The sequence below is a fragment of the Elephantulus edwardii genome, unplaced genomic scaffold, assembly GCF_000299155.1.
Source record: "Elephantulus edwardii isolate Elephantulus edwardi_28Jun2011 unplaced genomic scaffold, EleEdw1.0 scaffold00039, whole genome shotgun sequence".
Classification (NCBI taxonomy): domain Eukaryota; kingdom Metazoa; phylum Chordata; class Mammalia; order Macroscelidea; family Macroscelididae; genus Elephantulus; species Elephantulus edwardii.
Genome location: NW_006399789.1, coordinates 3,493,316 through 3,511,253, shown reverse-complemented (window position 1 = coordinate 3,511,253; position 17,938 = coordinate 3,493,316). Strand labels below are relative to the sequence as shown.

At 39.6% G+C, this 17,938-nt stretch overlaps 1 protein-coding gene across 1 annotated transcript in view; it reads right to left on the bottom strand.

The window, feature by feature from the left end:
• Positions 1 to 17,938, bottom strand: part of TXLNB (taxilin beta) — a 73,906-nt gene that overhangs the window by 41,644 nt on the left and 14,324 nt on the right. The window contains exon 3 of the mRNA XM_006884941.1: positions 9,995 to 10,086. Within this exon, the coding sequence (XP_006885003.1) occupies positions 9,995 to 10,086 (92 nt within the window). The remainder of the gene's footprint in view (positions 1 to 9,994; positions 10,087 to 17,938) is intronic.

Here is a 17,938-nt window from a genome sequence, read left to right as displayed (position 1 = left end):
CAGTGCAGGAGGGGAAGACCCTCTATGAGGTGGATTGATTCAGTGACTGGGGTAATCGGGATGGGTATGTCAGAGACAGTGCGATTGGCACAGGATAGAGCAGGGTTTAGGGCTGTTGTACACAGGGTCACTATGAGTTACAAGCGACTTGATGGCACATAACAACAACAACAACAATGATTTCCTTTAATTATTTTTAATTCATTGTTTCCCAGTGTCTTCTCCTCTTCTTCCCCCCTCCTCCAGCACACCTCTCAATGCACCCCTTGTTCCAGACTGTTGTCATACAGATAATGCCTAATCATATATTCCTTTTGGATAGTTCTTCCTCTCATCAGTTCTAATGCAGTATTCATTAACCATCCTCTCTTTCCTATTCTTTCCCTAACCCCACACCCCATCTGTCCTTTTTCATAATAGTGAGATTATGCAGTATTTGTCCTTTTGTGACAGAAATATTTTACTCATCATAATGCCCTCCAGCCTAGAGCAGCTATTTTTAAAAAGAGGCAAGAGAAAAGAGGGTTCTTGGTAAACAGAAGATGAAATCCTTATAATCCTAGGCTTTACAATGGATTATGAAGATAAAGCCGAGAAAGTATCCCTTGGCCGACTAAGTGTGGACAGTTTTTCACCCAGACCTCAGAAGTAGCCAGTGCCCAGTGCAGTGTCATGCGTGGCTAATATTTGTAGCTTGATCTTCTCTGCACCTGTCTACACCCATTCAGGCTTCTCAAGGGTAAATAGTGATGCTATTGTCCAGCCCAGGTGGGGCCTCAGAATTCCTTTCACACTTGTCCACCAGTTGCAACAAATCTATCAGGAATGGCAGGAAAGACAGAAAGATTGTACCATGTGATGTCCATCTCAGGACGCAGGATTCTTAGGAAGGACCTGCCAGTTAAAATACTAGATACTTATTCAGATTCTAATTTCAGAGCCATAAAGAATACCTTTCTTTAGAAAGGTACTGGATGACACAAATAGTTTGCACTTGGTATCAGCCTAAAAGATGGTAGTTCAAACCTACTGAATGGCTTTACAAAACACTTGACAACATACTTTTGTAGAGATTACAGCAATTATAACCCTATTGATCATTAACAGTCTGTAATATGTGGAGTTAAGATTATTGTCAGGTTCAGATAGCTTGGCTCTACAATCAACACTATTGGTACCAGCAGTCAGGAAATTAAAAGATGAATTGGGAAAGTCTGCTGTCTGGGACTTTTCCAACTACTGAAGAGCAGTGATGTCAGGCTAGAGACTAAGATGTGCCTGATTCAGGCCATGGTCTTTGCAATTACTTGTTACGCATCATAGAGTTGGACTAGGGATGATAGAAGGAGAGTTGATGATGCCTTTGAGCTGTGGTGCTGGAGAAGAGTATTCAACTGCTAGGAGAACGAACAAGTTAAGCCAAACTGGTCCTTGGAGACAAGGATTCTGAAGCTCTGTCTGACATAATCTGGACATGCTGCAAGGTGGTATCAGTCCTTGGAGAGGGATGTCATGCTTGGGAGGGTGGAGGGACAGCACGGGAGAGGAAGATCCCTGATGAGATGGATTGTTTCAGACACTGGAGTAAAGAAGATGGGCATGTCAGAGACAATAAGATTGGCAAGGGATAGAGCAGTGTTGTACATAGGGTCGCTATGAGTCGTAGGCAACTTGATGGCACATAATAACAACAACGATACGTAGAGTTACCATGAATCCGAACAGACTTGATGGCAAGGAGTTTATAAAAAAAAATTTCTTTAGTAAGTATATCCAAACATTGCATGGGATATACATACCAACATACTGACACTGTTTCTCTGTAAAACAAACCTAATTTAGTGTTTCACATGCTTATTTTCTATGGTTGGCAACATTATTCTATGAACCCAGCAACTGTCCCACGGTAGAAAGGTGGCCAGTCTCCTCTGGTCAATTGACAGCCTCTGAAAACTCACTGGGAGTTGGCTATGAGTTGATTGCAACTTAACAGCAATTAGGGGGGTTTTTGAGTCTTGCTCTGGTGAACTTATGGCCAAGTCAGTAGGGAGTTATGCTACCAACCCAAGGGCAGGTGGTTCAAATCCACCAGCTCCTCCAGCGAAGAAAGATGAGACATCTATTTTCATGATATTTACAATCTTTGAAAATTCACCGGAGGGTCAGCTATCATGTGGTTCCAACTTGAATTGAGTTGATTCTGGTGGCACAGTCTTTTGAGAGCTGCACCCCTAACTCCAAGGTGTCTTCTCCCTGCCGATTTGACTCCACCAGAGCCTTCCAGGGAGAAAGATGGGCAGTTTCCTCCCATGTGATTTTCAGCCTCCAAAACCCACTGGAGGGTCAGCTATGAGTCAGTTCCCACTAGGAGGCATTGAATTGAGTTTTTGATGAAGGGTGATGCTGAAGAAACTTCCTGAAATAGCTACTTGGATGATTTGAAAGCTCACTATCTTTAAGATGTTATCTGACCTTATGTAGCTCAAAATGTAGGGAAGAGACAGTTTCTGCTAATGATGCTAGGCTTTCAAAGCAGAACTCAGCCTGTGCAGTAGTCAGGAGAATATGGGTGTCAACCACCAGGAGCCAGCAGAGACCAACAGATTCTAGGAGAGACTATTTCCTAATGACAATCATTGTGTCTGTATTCAGGCTGAGACCCTTTGTCCACAGCATGTCTTCTGCAGGACTCAGTTCTCTCAGTGCCTGGATGGTACACTAGCCAGGAAGGTGATGGACCCTGTTAGACAAGTGAAAGGAAGAGGCCTGGGAAGCCCTGAATGTTTCTGGGGCTCAGTCATTACTGGTATCTCATAGAACCTGATGAAAATGGAGATAGATATCACATAAGCCCTGGAGGGTGCCTTGATTTCCCCCCTCTTAAAAAGCATTTATTCTTTTTGAGCTAGATAAATAAGAATACCATGATTTCTTCACTTCATTCTTTATCCTACGCCTTTCTCCACTCCCTTCTCCCACACTGAGATTACCACTATAAGTCCTGGCCAAATTAAAGCAAGGATATTCATTTGTGATATGAGATCTTCACGCTCAGGAGCAATGTCAAGTTATCGGTGAGAATTAGCTTTGAGAAAAACAAGGCTGAGTTGATAATAAATATTGGTTAAAATGCATAGCCTGCTTGAAGTTCAATGAAGAAATCAATCATATTTTGCTATCTGCTTCTGATGCTAACTTCACATTCATATGGTAGATGAGATCTGTTCAATTTGAACCATAATCATTAGATAGGAGTGAAAATCCTTGGTGTTATACATGGATTATAAACAAGTAGTTGCCCTCTCTTGAAATTTACATGCTGTTATTATTGTCATTATTGTCTATACTTTTTATTTCATGGATTAAACCCTGTGGCAAGATTTTCAACCTCAGTACTAGAGATGTCTTGGGTCAGTTGTTTTTGTTGATTGCTGGTGAGTTGAGCACGACTCACAGTGAGCCTGTGAACAAAAGACCTGAAGCCTTTCTATAATTATAGACGTTTATCAAAGTTCATAGAGTTTCCAGGGGCCTGTTGTTTAGGAAGTTGATGCCACTCATGCTTCCAATTTTTGGTCAGAGGTCCTTTGTATTTCATCTCTGGACCTTACACACTAGATGCTAACAGCACAACAAATTGTAACATCCAAAAATTGCCTCCAGATACCGTCTAATGTCTCTTGCTGAAAGGATATCCATATGTGTTTCATTGTTGTTATTATATGCTGTCAACTCACCTGCATCTCGTAGTAACCCAATGCACTATAGCTCTGAACCCTACCCTATCCTGAAGCAATCTCACTGTCTCTGACACACTTACCCCATAACCCCAGTTACTGTACCAATCTATCTCATTTGGGGTCTTCCTCTCCTGTGCTGTCCTTCCATCCTTCCAAGTATGTTGTCCATCTCCAAGGACTGATCCCTCCTTGCTACATGCCCAAAGTATGTTAGATAAAGTATCAAAATCCTTGCCTCCAACGAGTAACTTGTCTTCACCTTCTCCAGGACAAACGCATTTGGCAGCCCATGGTGTGTTCAATAATCTTCTTCAGAACCACAACTCAAGGGCATTGATTCTTCTGTCATCCTGAGTCATTGTCCAGCTCTCTGATACCTAGCAAGTAATTGCAAAGACCATGGCTTGAATCAGGTGCACGTTAGTGTCTAAACTGACATCATTGCTCTTCAGTACTCTGCAGAGGTCCTGACAGAAGACTTTCCTAATGCAACTTGTTTTTTTATTTTCTGACTGCTGATATCAAGAGTGGTGAACCAAGCAAGCTGAGATTGTTAAGAACCTCAATCTTTTCCATCAATCATGGTGCAGCCAATAGACCCAGTGGTGATAATCTTTGTTTTCTTGATCTTGAACTTCAATCCATATTGAAGACTACAGTCCTTGACCTTCTGCAGCAAACATAGCAAGTCCTCCTCAGTTTCAGCAAACAAGCTTGTGTCATTTGTATAACACAGGTTGTTGATGAGCCTTCCTCCAATCCTGATGTCACATTCCTTCTCACAGAGCCCAGCACCTGAATGATCTGTTCCGCATGTAGATAAAAAGACAAGGAGACCCCAAGTTAATTGCTGTTGGGTTAATTCTGACTCACAGCAATCCTATAGGACTGAGTGGAACTGCCTTCTGGGGTTTCCAAGGCTGTAAATCTTGAAGGAAGCAGACTGTCACCCTGTTCTCTGCAGTGGCTGATGAATTTGAAATGCCAACCTTTCTGTTAGCATCTGAGGGTGTCATCAGGCTCCTTCATGAGTTTAAAGGGAGATCCTCATTCATTGACCATTTAATATTCTAGCTGATGTTTGAAATTTATTGTTGTTCTGGTGGTGGTGTACCATAGAGTTGGAACCGACCCATATCTGACCTTCTGACAGGTTTACAGAGGCAGCTAATTACATGGGAGAAGATTGCCTGCCCTTCTCCTGTGGAGCAGCTATTGGCCTCGAATGCTTGGGGATTGCAGCTCAGCTTCTTGCCACTAGGCTACCACCACTACAATTTTAGTTAAGTCAATTTTGCTTTGTTCTAAAACATAAACCCTTAACTTTCGGTAATTTTTGTGGGGGGAAAAGGGTGATTGACTAATTTTGGTCAAATATTTTAGATTCACGGGAATGTTTATCAAAGTCACTGCCACTGAGTTAGTTTCTGCTCCTAGCGACCCGCCATTAGCTTTTCAGTGTTGTAAACTGTGGTGGGAAAAGGCTGAGCGTCTTTCTCGTGTGGAGCCGCTGGTAGATGCGAATCACCTAAGACCAAAGACTTCAGTTTAGCAGTGCAACTCTCTATGGACCAAGGCCTTAAGAGCTCCCAGAATGTATGGGAAATTTCCTAACAAAAGAAAACACTGTAACCAAGCCAACTTTTCATCAAATGTTGATTTTGTAGTTTAATAATAAACTCAGACGTTGCCCCTATATAATTATGACTGATGTTGGATCTAATCTGCCATTTCTCCTTCTGTCAGTATTTTTTGTTATTAATTTTTAAAAAACCCAAAAAAACAATAACTCAAAGTCAATGCCAAGTAGCCAATTAAAATAGTACCTCTGATGTTGTTTTAGCACATTAAGGTTTAGATAATTAAAAGAAAATTCTCCTAGATAATATTTTAATTTAGTCATGAGCTGTTCTTGTTCATACTTAACTTATCCTTACCTATTAATGAATAAAATGACAGAAAATATGGAATTAAGATTCTGTAAGGATAAGAAGACAGCCCTAAATGAAATAGACTGACAGTCACTGTAACATCAAGCACGACAGAGACTGGGAGGACGAAATGACTGGGCGGGGTTTCAATCCTTTTTACGCAAGATCTCTGGAATTAAAAATCAACTCAATGGCACCAAATAATCACAAAAAATTTTTTGGGAGGATATTTACTTTATATGAAATTATTGATAGATGGAGAATCCTTCATTGCAAGCAAGAGTGGCAGTTTGATTCACAGCTTTGAATCTGATGATTTATTCTCTGTTAACACTACTCTTCAGAACATTTTCTATGGTAATATCAAAACCCGTGAGCAGTGAAATGGGCTTTAGTGTCTTAAGTTAAGAAGTAAAATCTCTAAGCATTTTTCCCATTAGACAAGAAAATGTTATTTATTTCTTTACTTTTGCCCAATTCGCTCCTGTCCATTTTTCCTAGAATGATCTTTTAGACCTAAAAAAGTTTATTGTCAGTCACAATACAAGTGTAAGAGTATAGAAAGTGAGGGTAGAATTGAGTAGAAATCTCTTGAATGTTAGGGGCCTTCTTCACTTGGGGTGTAAGTAGGCCAGCTCCTGCCCACTGCCCATGGAGAACATTTCAGATAGATTGCAGTGCATTCCACACCAATGCTGTGGGCATCAAAGGGGCCACCTGTGTTAGTCCAGAATACTGCCAAGTCCAGAACGTGGCACTAAAAATGAAATGTCAATGCTCTTGATATAAGCTTTAGGTGAAAATTTAAAGGGAAACAGTGAATAGAGCACAATAATGGGCCAAACTTTTTTTTAATCATTACATTGATAACTAATTGGAAGCAGGAGTGGCATCCACTTGCTAAACACATGCCTCTGGAAACTCATTGTTGTTGTTGTTGTTGTTGTTATGTGTCATTGAGTCGCTTGCAACCCACAGTGTTGCTATATACAGAAGCTCTGAACCCTGGTCTGTCCTGAGCCAGTCTTATTAATTCTGACACAACAACCCCCACTGCCCCAGTCACTGTATCAATCATCTTATCCGGGGACTTCCTCTCCTGTACTGGCCCCTCACCCTTTCAAGAATGATGTCCTTCTCCAAGAACCAGTCTCTCCTGGCCACGTGCCCAAAGTAAGTGAGACAGAGCTTCAAAATCCTAGCCTCCAAGGAGAGACTTGGTTTCACCCTCTCCAAGACAGACCTATTTGCTTTCTTGGTTGTCTATGGTATGTTCAACACTCTTTTCCAGCACCGCAATCTGAAGGCATCAATTCTTCTGTTATCCTTAGTCATTGTGCAGCTTTCTGATGCATAGCAAGTAATTGAGAAGACCGAGACCTGGATCAGGTGCACCTTAGTCTCTAGACTGACATCATTGCTTTTTAGCACTCTGGAGAGGTCCTGTAGAGAAATGACAGTGGTCATAGAACAGGGTTCAAGTCTATTGTTCATGGAGTCGCTATGAGTTAGGCTCAATTCGACAGCACTTAACAACAACAACACGACAACAACAGGTTATTTTATAGGCAGCTCTAGTGGCCTAGTGGATAAGAAATTGTGCTGCTATCTCAAAGGCACACGGTTGGAATCACCAGCTGTTCTACGGGAGAAAGATGCACAATCTCCTCCCTTGTAATTTATATTGTTATGAACTTGCTGGAGGGTCAGTTATAACTCAGTTCCAATTTTATGTCAGATAACAGCAGCAATTTATTTTATAGCATTGGACTTACTGACAGATAGTTAATAAACTCGACTTATTGCCATCCAATCAGAACTGACTCATAGCTGATCCTCCTGCAGGTTTTTGGAAGATGTGAATCCCACAGGAGGAGAGTATCCATCTTTCTCTGGAGAAGTCCTGAGTGGATTCAAACTGACAGAACAGTAAAAACTTGGCGTTAGCAGCATAATGCCCCACTGACTGCCACCAGAGCTCCCTTAGATGGATAGTCATTAATGCTAGCCAAATTTTAATGCAATTAGCTTGGTGGTATGGAACTGTGCTGCCAAGGCAAAGGTATGTGGTTCAAATCCACCAGCTGTTCTCCCTCATGATTTATTGCCTCTGAAAAGCCAGTTCTGATCAACAGTACATGGCAACAACTTGCTTTGTCAATTTCTACCATTTATTTGTAAGAAATGTAGTCATTAAGTTTAAAAAGGAAAACAATCTTCATACTTTTAAATTAGTAATTCCATTTATGGAACTTCCCCCCAAGGTGACAAAAAAATGAAAAAGAAAGAACAGATTTGTGTATGGTGATATTCACTACTGCAGTATTGGGGGGGAAAAAAAGAGTCAAAGGAATTGAAATGTCCCCAAATTAGAGAATCAGTGGATAGAGTTCATTTAATGGAATATGGCACAGTTTTTATAAGACATAATTATGAAGATTGTGAACTACCTGGGGAAATGTCTGTAATATGAGCCCCAAACCCCAGATATAAAATGTATATGCACTTTATGATGATAATTAAAATAAAAAGTATCTGTGCATACAAAGTAACACAGGGAAGGAATAGAGATTTTTTTTTAAAAAAAAGTTTATGATCTAGATGACAGATTATAGATAATTTTGTTTAAGATACTCAACCTTCTTTTTCTAGCATTATGATGTGGTTTGTGTGATTAAAAAGAATTTAAAGAGTACAGTTGGCAGAATTAACTCATCAGCCACTCCCTCAGGATTTCAGAATGTTTCTCAGCGTACCATACTTCAGGGCAATTGGCAAGACAGATGTGCAAGGTAGAAGCAAGGAAAATAGGCCGGGGGGGGGGGGGGGGGGGAGGGAAGACACACACTGTGCAAAAGGAATAAAGTCAGAGGAAAATGGAAGAAAACGAGGCACTCATTAAACATAACTTCACTCACAGGGACAAGAAGCTAGCAGGGATTGGAACAGTTTGTGGGCCTGAAGTTTATGACGTTTTAGATGATGTCTTTTTTAAAAAAAAAAAATACAAAACTAACAACAGAAAATTTGTTTCCGGATTTTCTTTTTTTAAAATTTCTATTTTAATGAAAATTTACAGAAAAGTTGGATTTTTCATTAATTCTTTGTTGCACATTTTCCTCCCTACCCACCAACAGTTGCTTTAAAAAAAAAATCATTTATATTCCCGGATTTTAGAAGTAGCCCTGAGAGACTCTGATCTTGAAACTTCAGTAGTTTTTAGATAAATAGGCCTTTGGCCTGGAGACATTATTATTGGGTTGTTATTTTGCTGTGTGTTTAAATTTCATTTTCCTGTCACTAGTTCTCCAAAAGAAGTGATGAAGTGGGGAAAAACATCTTCTTAAGAAGAAACAAAAGAATGGAAGCAGAAATGAAAGAGAAACAACCTGCGAAGTCAAGTCAGAATCCTGCAGCCGCCCAGCTGCGGGACTGGGCTCTGCACGGCAACTCACTGGCATTTCATTCTCTCTTCCACTTCATCGTCACATCAGCAGGTGTTTGTGACGAATCACCGAAACCAGAGATCCTGAACATAATACGCTCGCCTCTTAGCTCCAGACGCCAGTTCTAGAGTACTGACGAGTGGACAGTCCCCTTCATGGAGTCTCTGGGCACTGGCAGTGGCTTCCTAATTTATTAGGGAGGACTCAGAGCCTGGGCAGAAAGACTCCACATCTACCACCCCATCCATCAGCCCGTCTGTCTGTCTATCCGTCTGTCCATCCATCCATCCATCCATCCATCCATCCATCCATCCATCCATCCATCCGGTAGCGAGGGAGGAGGAAGAGGAATGTGGATCAGAGAGGCAGTCTTCAATTGGCCAGATCCAATGAGAATGTGTCCCATCTGACCCAAGGTGGTGGTGGGGGTGCTGTGGAGAAAGTCACCTTTCCTAAGGGCTTCTACTAAAAAAATCTGGGTTCAAGAACTGAAAGTAAAATTGAAGAAATGTTTATCACTATATGGGGTGAATTTATTTTATTCTATGGCTGAGTGGAATTTTGAAATATCTGCTATATTAAATTATATATATATGGATATATATATATTTCTCTTTCCTTTCTCCCAAATTACACACATAAATGAAGCTAGAGTACACTCTGACTCTAGCCTCTTTCTTCCTTTTTTTATTATAACTCCTAGCTTTTCTTTTTCTTTCTTACCTTTTTTAAATAAAACAATGGCTAGTTTTATGAATTCCAGGCTTGTCTGGTTTGAGATAACTGGCAAAGGGCTCTAAGGAAAAACCAACAGTCTCCCTTTCTCAGCTCAGGCAATAGCAATCTTCTTTCTTACAAAGAGAACCAAAGATCTTACCAATTCAGCATACTTCTTGAATAAAACATCCAGCTTTTCTTCAGGGGTGTGCAACTTGTTCAGATTTTGCATTAGGAGGTTGGCTTCTTTGCCTTAAAAATAGAAAGATTTAAAAATCAATAAATAAACATTTGACATGAAGTCAGAAGACCTGAGCTAGCATTTCATGTCAGCCCCTCATTTGTTGTTGCGTACGCTTTCACCAGGTTGTGTCAAGAAATCTGAAAGAAAACTACCTAGTCAAATTACAGGAAGAGATCCATATTTATTCCCATTTCAAAAAAAAAAAAGGTGAACCAACAGAGTGTTGAAAGAATTGAACAAAACCATTAATATCATATGCTGGTAAGATCCAGCTGAAGGTTATCCAAAAACAACTGGAACAGTACATCAACAGAGAACTGCTAGATGTGTAGGCTGAGTTTAAAAGAGACAGTGACACTGGGGACATTATAGCCAATGTCAGATGTATCTTAGCTGAAAGCAGAGAGTATGAGAGGAATGTCTTTCTCTGTTTCATTGACTATACAAAGGCATTTGACTGTGTGGATCACAACATATTGTGGCTAACTTGAAAAGAATGGGAGTCCCACAGCACTTAATTGTGCTCATGTGAAACTTATACTTGGACCAGGAAGCAGTAATTAGAACGAAGCAGGGAAACACTGCATGGTTCAAAAACAGGAAAGGTATGCCAGGGATGCATCCTATCTCCATAACTTTTTCCTTCTACATGATTGAGAGATCATCCAGGAGGCTCTATTTTTTCATTTTTTAATTTAATTAACATTTAATTTATTACTCATCAAATATTTAAGTAGCTCCTATCTGAGGGACATTCCCCCCTCATTAGTTCTAAGTTACTAACAAGTTCACATTGTTAATTGCAGTCAATCAATGAATGAAAATCCAAAATCTCTGTAAATGTTCATTAAAATAATTAAAATAATTTTTTTAAAAGAAAATAACAATGCATACTAGGAGGTTTGATTCTATGAGGAGAAATGTTGCATCAGGATTGGAGATAGACACATCAGAAACCACATTATGCACATGACACAACTTTGCATATTGAAACTGCGAAGGACCTTAGGCGTTTGGTGCAGAAGGTCAAGGACTGCAGCCTTCAACTTAGATTGAAGCTCAATATCAAGAAAACAAAGATTCTCCCCACTAGACCAGCTGACAGCATGATGATAAATGGAGAAGAGACTAAGATTGTTAAAAACTTGGTTCCACAATTAACACTCTTGGTACCAGCAGCCGAGACATCAAAAGATGAATTACACTGAGAAATTCTGCTGTAAGGGACCTCCTCTCCAGGGTATTGAAGAGCAACAATGTCAGTCTAGAGACTAATGTGCACCTGATCCAGGTCATGGTCTTCACAGTTACTTGCTATGCATCAGAGACCTGGACAGGAACTAAGGATAACAGAAGAAGAATCGATGTCTTTGAGTTGTGGTGCTGGAAAAGAGTATTGAACATACCATGAACAGCTAAGAGACAAACAGGTCTGTCTTGAAAAGGGTGAAATCAGGCTGCTTCTTGGAGGCAAGGATTCTGAAGCTCCATCTGACATACTTTGGGCATGTTGCCATGCTTGGACAGATGGAAAGATAGTGCAAAAGAGGAAGACCCTGGATGAGAAGAATTGATTCAGTGACCGAAGTAATGGGGATAGGTGTGTCAGAGACAATGAAACTGGCTCAAGATACAGCAGGGTTCAGAGCTGTTACACATATGGTTGCTATGAGTTGCAAGCGACTCAATGGCACAGCACAACAAAAACCCTAACTCAAGCCATTTAGTCTATCTAAGCCACAATTCTTCCTACAAAAGAGATGGGATCCACCTTGCAAAGTAAACAAGAATTAGTTGAGAATTTGTGAAAATGTATGATGCAGTGTTAGGCTCATGGTAAGCTCTTCATATATGTATATTTAATTGCAGCTCAAATTCATGGGCATGGAGTTGATGCTAACTCACAGTTATCCCTCACTGGGTTTCTGAGGCTGTAAATATTGTGAGAGATTGCTCTTCTTTCTCCTGAAAAGACACTGGTGGATTTGAACCTCCAGAGAGGCACAGCCTTTGTGCTAGCAGCACAACTCCCTACCAACTATACTACCAGAGCTCCAAAAGTAAAGTCAACTAGTTTTACCATCTTCACTTTTAAGACATGCTGTGGTTTCATTTGTTCTAACACTGATTTGTTCATTCTTCTACTAGTCCATGTTATGTCCAATGTTTTTTGCCAACTCTACAACTCAGTAGGACTTTCCACCCACCCCCACTCTCTTCTTTTCGTATACATTGTTTTTCACACCTGACTGCTCCCCTTTTCTTTACCCATGCCTCCCTCTACCCATCAAATTGTGTGACCCTATGATTAAGCCCCACCCCTCTTTGGATCCTCATACTCATTCTACAATAATGGTCTTATACATTATTTGCCTTTTAAAAACTGATTTAGTTCACTCAGCATAGTGTTCTTCAGTCTCTCCCAGGTTAGGCAGTAATTTACAAAATCATTGCTCCTGCAACAGTATTCCATTGTGTGAATGTACCATCCTTTCTCAATCCATGCAATTGTGGGTAGGCATTTGGGCTGTTCCCATGTTCTTGCAATGGTGAATAATGCTGCCATGAACATTTGTGTACAAGTCTCTGTGCCTCAGTTCTCATTTCCTCACGGTATATTCAAGCAGTGGAATAGGTGGGTCATATGGAATTTCTGTGTTCAGCTTTTTGAGGAAATACCAAACTGCCTTGCAAAATGGTTGTACCATTTTACAATCCCACCAACAACATATAAGAGTTCCTTTCTTGCCCCATCCTCTCCGACATTTATTACTTGCTGCCCTGCTAAACTTTGCCACTGTTACTAGGTAAGATGGTACCTCATTATGGTTTTGATTTGCATCTCTCTTATTGCCAGTGATTTGGAGCATTTCTTCATGTGTCTGTTGCCCATTTGAATGTCTTCCTTTGTGAAAAGTCTTTTGTCCATTTTTTAATTAGGTTATAATCAATAGAGCTTTTATTGGATAACTTTTTAAAAATAATTTTAATGAACATCTACAGAGATTTTGGATTTCCACTCATTCATTGTTGCATTTTTCTCCCTGCTCACCCTTCCCCCTGCCCCAGTTCACTCTTTTCTTTGAAAAGTAAAAGAAAAATTCCTTCATTGATATACATGCCCCTGCACCGACCCTGAGTATGCTCCACTATGCAACCTTCATTCTAGACTCTTGTCATAACGTAATACCCAATCATATATTGCTCTTAAACTGTTCTCTCCTTCATCTGTTTCAATGCATATACATAATTTATCCAATTCTTCTCAGTCTCACCCCACCTCAGATGTCAGTCCCATGCTACAAAAGTGGCACTATGCAATATTTGTCCTTTTGTGACTGAGATATTTCACTCAGCACAATGTCCTCCAGGGTGACCCATTTTGAATAATATTGTAAGAGTTTCTTGTTTTTCAGTGCTGCGCATTATTCCATTATGTGAATATACCAGAGCTTCTCTATCCATTTATTTGTTAATGGGCACTTAGGTTGTTTCCAACTCTTTGCTATTGTGAACAAAGCCACAATAAACATAGATGTGCTGTTGGGTAACTTTTGTAAGTTGATTGCTCGACCTTTCTTTATCATCTATATCTTCATCTGGAAGTTGTTAAAAATCTGTCCACCATGGATGATCCTGTTGGGATTTGAAATACTAGTAACATAGTTCCAGCACCACAGCAATGTGCAAACTAGTACAGAGTGACAAACTGACAGAATAAACCATTCGCCTACTTTAATTAAGAAAATGAATACATAAAAACAGTCAATCAAAATTTCCAATTAGTCTGAAATAGAAAGTATTGATGCATTCATTCCGTTATTAGAATTCAAGTGGAAACTGGAGAAACAATAATCTAGTTTGCCCATTTTGTTTCTGTGGGTTTGGTCTTCTAGTACCTCTTTGCTTTCTTCTTCTGAGAATGTATTCTTTCATTTCTGTACATGAACGCTTTCTATTTGCATATGAATAACTCTTAACAAATTTCCCACCAAGTAGAAAAATGAAACCAATAATGAGGTGCAACAGAGACAAGATGTGAAGGGGTTTTGCATCTGTATGATTCAGAATCCATGCTCCTGAAATCTTTCTTTTTCTTACCCAGTGTTTCTAAACACTGTTGTCAGTTTCATTTTCTATTCTCAGCTTAAGTTTATATGATAGTCCTCAATGCATTTGAATCCGCTTTCCAGGCTTCTGTAACAAAGTTCCATGAACTGCATGGCTTCCAAGAATAGAAATTTACTGTGTCATAGATCTGGAAGTTGAAAATCTGAAAGCAGAGGTGCGGCCATGATTCTTTCCAGGGGAAAAGTTCTTCCATGTCTCTCCTCAAGTTTCTGATGGCAGCTGGAGAGCCTTGGTATTTATTTTCTTGTGGACATGCCAATCAAATTCCATGATCTGTCTTTACATGACAGATCAGCATCACTCTGTCTCTTTCTTGTGTGTTTTCTCCTCTTCTGTAATTTCATTACCCACACACCTTATTCTATTAAGACTCTCTTACCGTCTAAGGAGTTTTTCTGTTCACTCAAAGGCCATACTGCTCTTGAGATTCGAATCCACCAGCTGCTCTTTGAGAGAAAGAGGAACAATTTTCTCCCATATGATTTGTAGCCTTGGAAACTCAATAGAAGATCAGTGATGAGTCAGTTCCAACTCAACCCCAATGAGCTGAGACATCTGTATAATGTTATAGTATCTTTATCACCGAAAACATCTTCAAAGTCCTTATTTTCAAGGAAAGTCATCTTCAAGGGTACCATAGTGTTATGACTTCAATACATCTTTTGAAAGGATACCAGCAGTCCGTAATATCATCTGTTGTTATTATTTAAGAGTGAATTTTGATTTATTCTTTTCTTTCTCTATTCTTTTTTCCTCCCCTTCCTTTTTTCTGTGTTTCTTGGAATGCTTAACTTCCAGTATCTGTTGGGTGAATGCGGGGTCAGAGGACTCTGGAGCCTTTTCCTGAATCTCAGCCATCTGTGACAACCATTCTGTGTAATCAATGGAGAGACGTCAAGCCATGCAACAGAGGCTGGCTCTCCCGATGCAAATCTGCTTTATCTTAGATAAGATTTCCCCCAAGAACAAGCATTGTCCCATTTACTGTAATATTTATTTTTAACTTCGAAAGGCAAGTATGCCATGAAATTATGGTTTCTGGATGAAATACAAGGTATTCAATTAAATGCAAATGTAAAAAAAAACCCCATTAATACTTTTTATTAAAAATATGTGCAGCAACGAGCTAATGAAAATTAAACCTTTCTGTAAACTTTCATTAAAATCACAATTAAAATTAAAAAAATATGACACAAATATTGAGTGAAACATACTTAATACTAAATATCTATTGTTTATTTGTCTGAAATGACAGTTTAGCTCAATATCGTGTATTTTTATTTGCTAAATTTGGCAATGCCCTATAAAATCAAAGTGTATATAAAAAGGATTTCAAAGACCATTCACACTGACTGGTTAATTTTACAGATCAAAAATCTAAGACTCAGAGAAGTCAAATATTATATAATCAGTGCTGGCAGAGCCAAGGCTTGAATCCAAGGTCATTCAGCTTGGCCTGAATTACTCTACTCCCTGGTGGAATTTTGGTGTCAGGGAAATCCAGAGAAAGAAAAAGAAACTTTCTGTTTGTTTGTATGGTTTGTTTTAAGAAAATGACCTCATTTCTAAGAGTTGGTTTTGTCTATCTTTGCCCTGTGAGTCAGTTCAAATTAAAGACATAGCCCAAGACAGCAGAAATGTAATTGGCCCCACCACCAGCTCCCAGTTATGAACCACTGTGTTCTGTTGACCTTTTCAGCTGATAACCACTGACGCTGAGTCATCTCTCCCAAAGTAGGGGCGCATTTGCCTTGGTCAAACCAGCACTCTGTCCTTCTCTTCATTTTATGGGAGATGCCCATGTGAAGAATGTCCTTCTGTGGTCATTTATTAATGTCCAGTTAGCATACTTTTTATCACTTTTGAACCAAGATATAGTACAGTGTTTGACTCCCCCAATCAGTGTCCAGTGAATTTTGTTAATAATGAAACAAAACAATGCCAACTAGTATAAACTATTATCAAGACAATCAACATAACATTGTCCTGAAGACAAATTTGTGGCCAACAAGAGGAAAAACTAGTTTTAGCTGTGACATTTAATGTTTGCTGGGAAAACTTCCAGTGTGAGTCAGACACAGAGAACCAACATATGTCCAGTGTGAGGGAGAGAGACCATCGGGTGGGCCTATTGTGTTTCTCTTTCTACATTAGCTCTCTTCTCTTCAGAGCTTTTGTTTTCCTTACCAGTTAGAAGAAGACTTTGCTTGGTTTTGCTTTAATGTTCACACTTAGGGAAATCTCGTTTTGTTCTAATATTCTTTTTTAAACAGAAGGTTAATATTCAATTGCATTAATAGGCTCTTCAAAAATTCTTTTTATTTTCAACAGAAAAAATTCCAAGTAATTGGAAACAGGCATGTGGAGAATTCATAAAGTTGTGACATCAGAGAGCTTATTCTCTAAGCTTTCATTGATTTTGCTGGACTGACGGTGCTATGTGGTGTTACTGTAGAGACAGGGAATAGACAAATAAATTTTCTTATCATGCTGTTGTTGTTAGGTGCCATCAAGTTGAGTAGGACTCATAGTGATCCTATGAACAACAGATCTGAACCCTGTTCTATCTTGTGCGTACCTCACAGTCTCTGACACATGCAAGCCTATTGCGGTAGTCACTGTGTCAATCTACCTAGTTGGGGGTCTTCCTCTCTTTTACTGTCCCCCCACCTTTCCAAGCATGATGTTTTTCTCCAAGGAATAGTCTTTCCTAGGAACATGCTCAAAGTATGTGAGATGAAACTTCACCATCCTTGCCTCTGGCTGTACCTTCTGTTCTTTTGACAGTCCATGGAATATTCTACCACCACAGTTCAAAGGCATCAAATTTTGTGTCATCTTTATTCCTTGTCCTTACTCATTTTATATCATGTAAGGAGGATATAATTACATCTCTGTTAAATATTTTGGTCTTTTTTTCTATTTGTAAAGAGATTCTCACTCCCTTTATTACAGTTTTATTAATTTAATTTTAATGCCTCTATCCAAGTCCTTGTGTGGAACAGCTTGTCCTCAACTATTAACAGAAAGGTCGGTGCTTTGAACCAACCTAGAAGCATTGTGGTGAAAAAGCCTGGTGACCTTTTCCCCTAAAGATAACAGCCAAGAAACACCTATGAAGCAATTCTACCCTGCATGTCGTGAGGCTACCATTATTCAGAATCAATTCATTGTCGATTATTTTTTAACGTCTCCACCATTTTAAAAATACCACCATCTCTTTTCTTTTCATTTGACCAATATTTTCTATCTTTTCTATTTTACTGGCCTTGGAAATGCACTTAGACCTTTGACCTGTTATTCAATTGGGAAATGGAATTCAGCTTCTTGTTAGTTTAAATGATAATATATTAACATATTAGCACTTTCTTGGTTATAACTATGTTGTTGTTGTTATTGTTGTAGTTAGGTGCCATTGAATTGAATATGACTCATAGTGACCCTATAGACAGCAGAACTGAACTCTCTCTTACCTTGAGGCATGTGTATCATCTTGTTGTTGTTGTTGTTATGTGCCGTCGAGTCGTTTGCGACTCATAGTGACCCTATGCACAATAGCCCTAAACCCTGCTCTATCCTGTGCCAACCGCACTGCCTCTGACACACCCATCCTGATTACCCCAGTCACCGAGTCAATCCATCTCATAGAGGGTCTTCCCCTCCTGCGCCGTCCCTCCACTCTCCCAAGCATGATGTCCCTCCCCAAGGACCCGTCCCTCCTGGCAACAT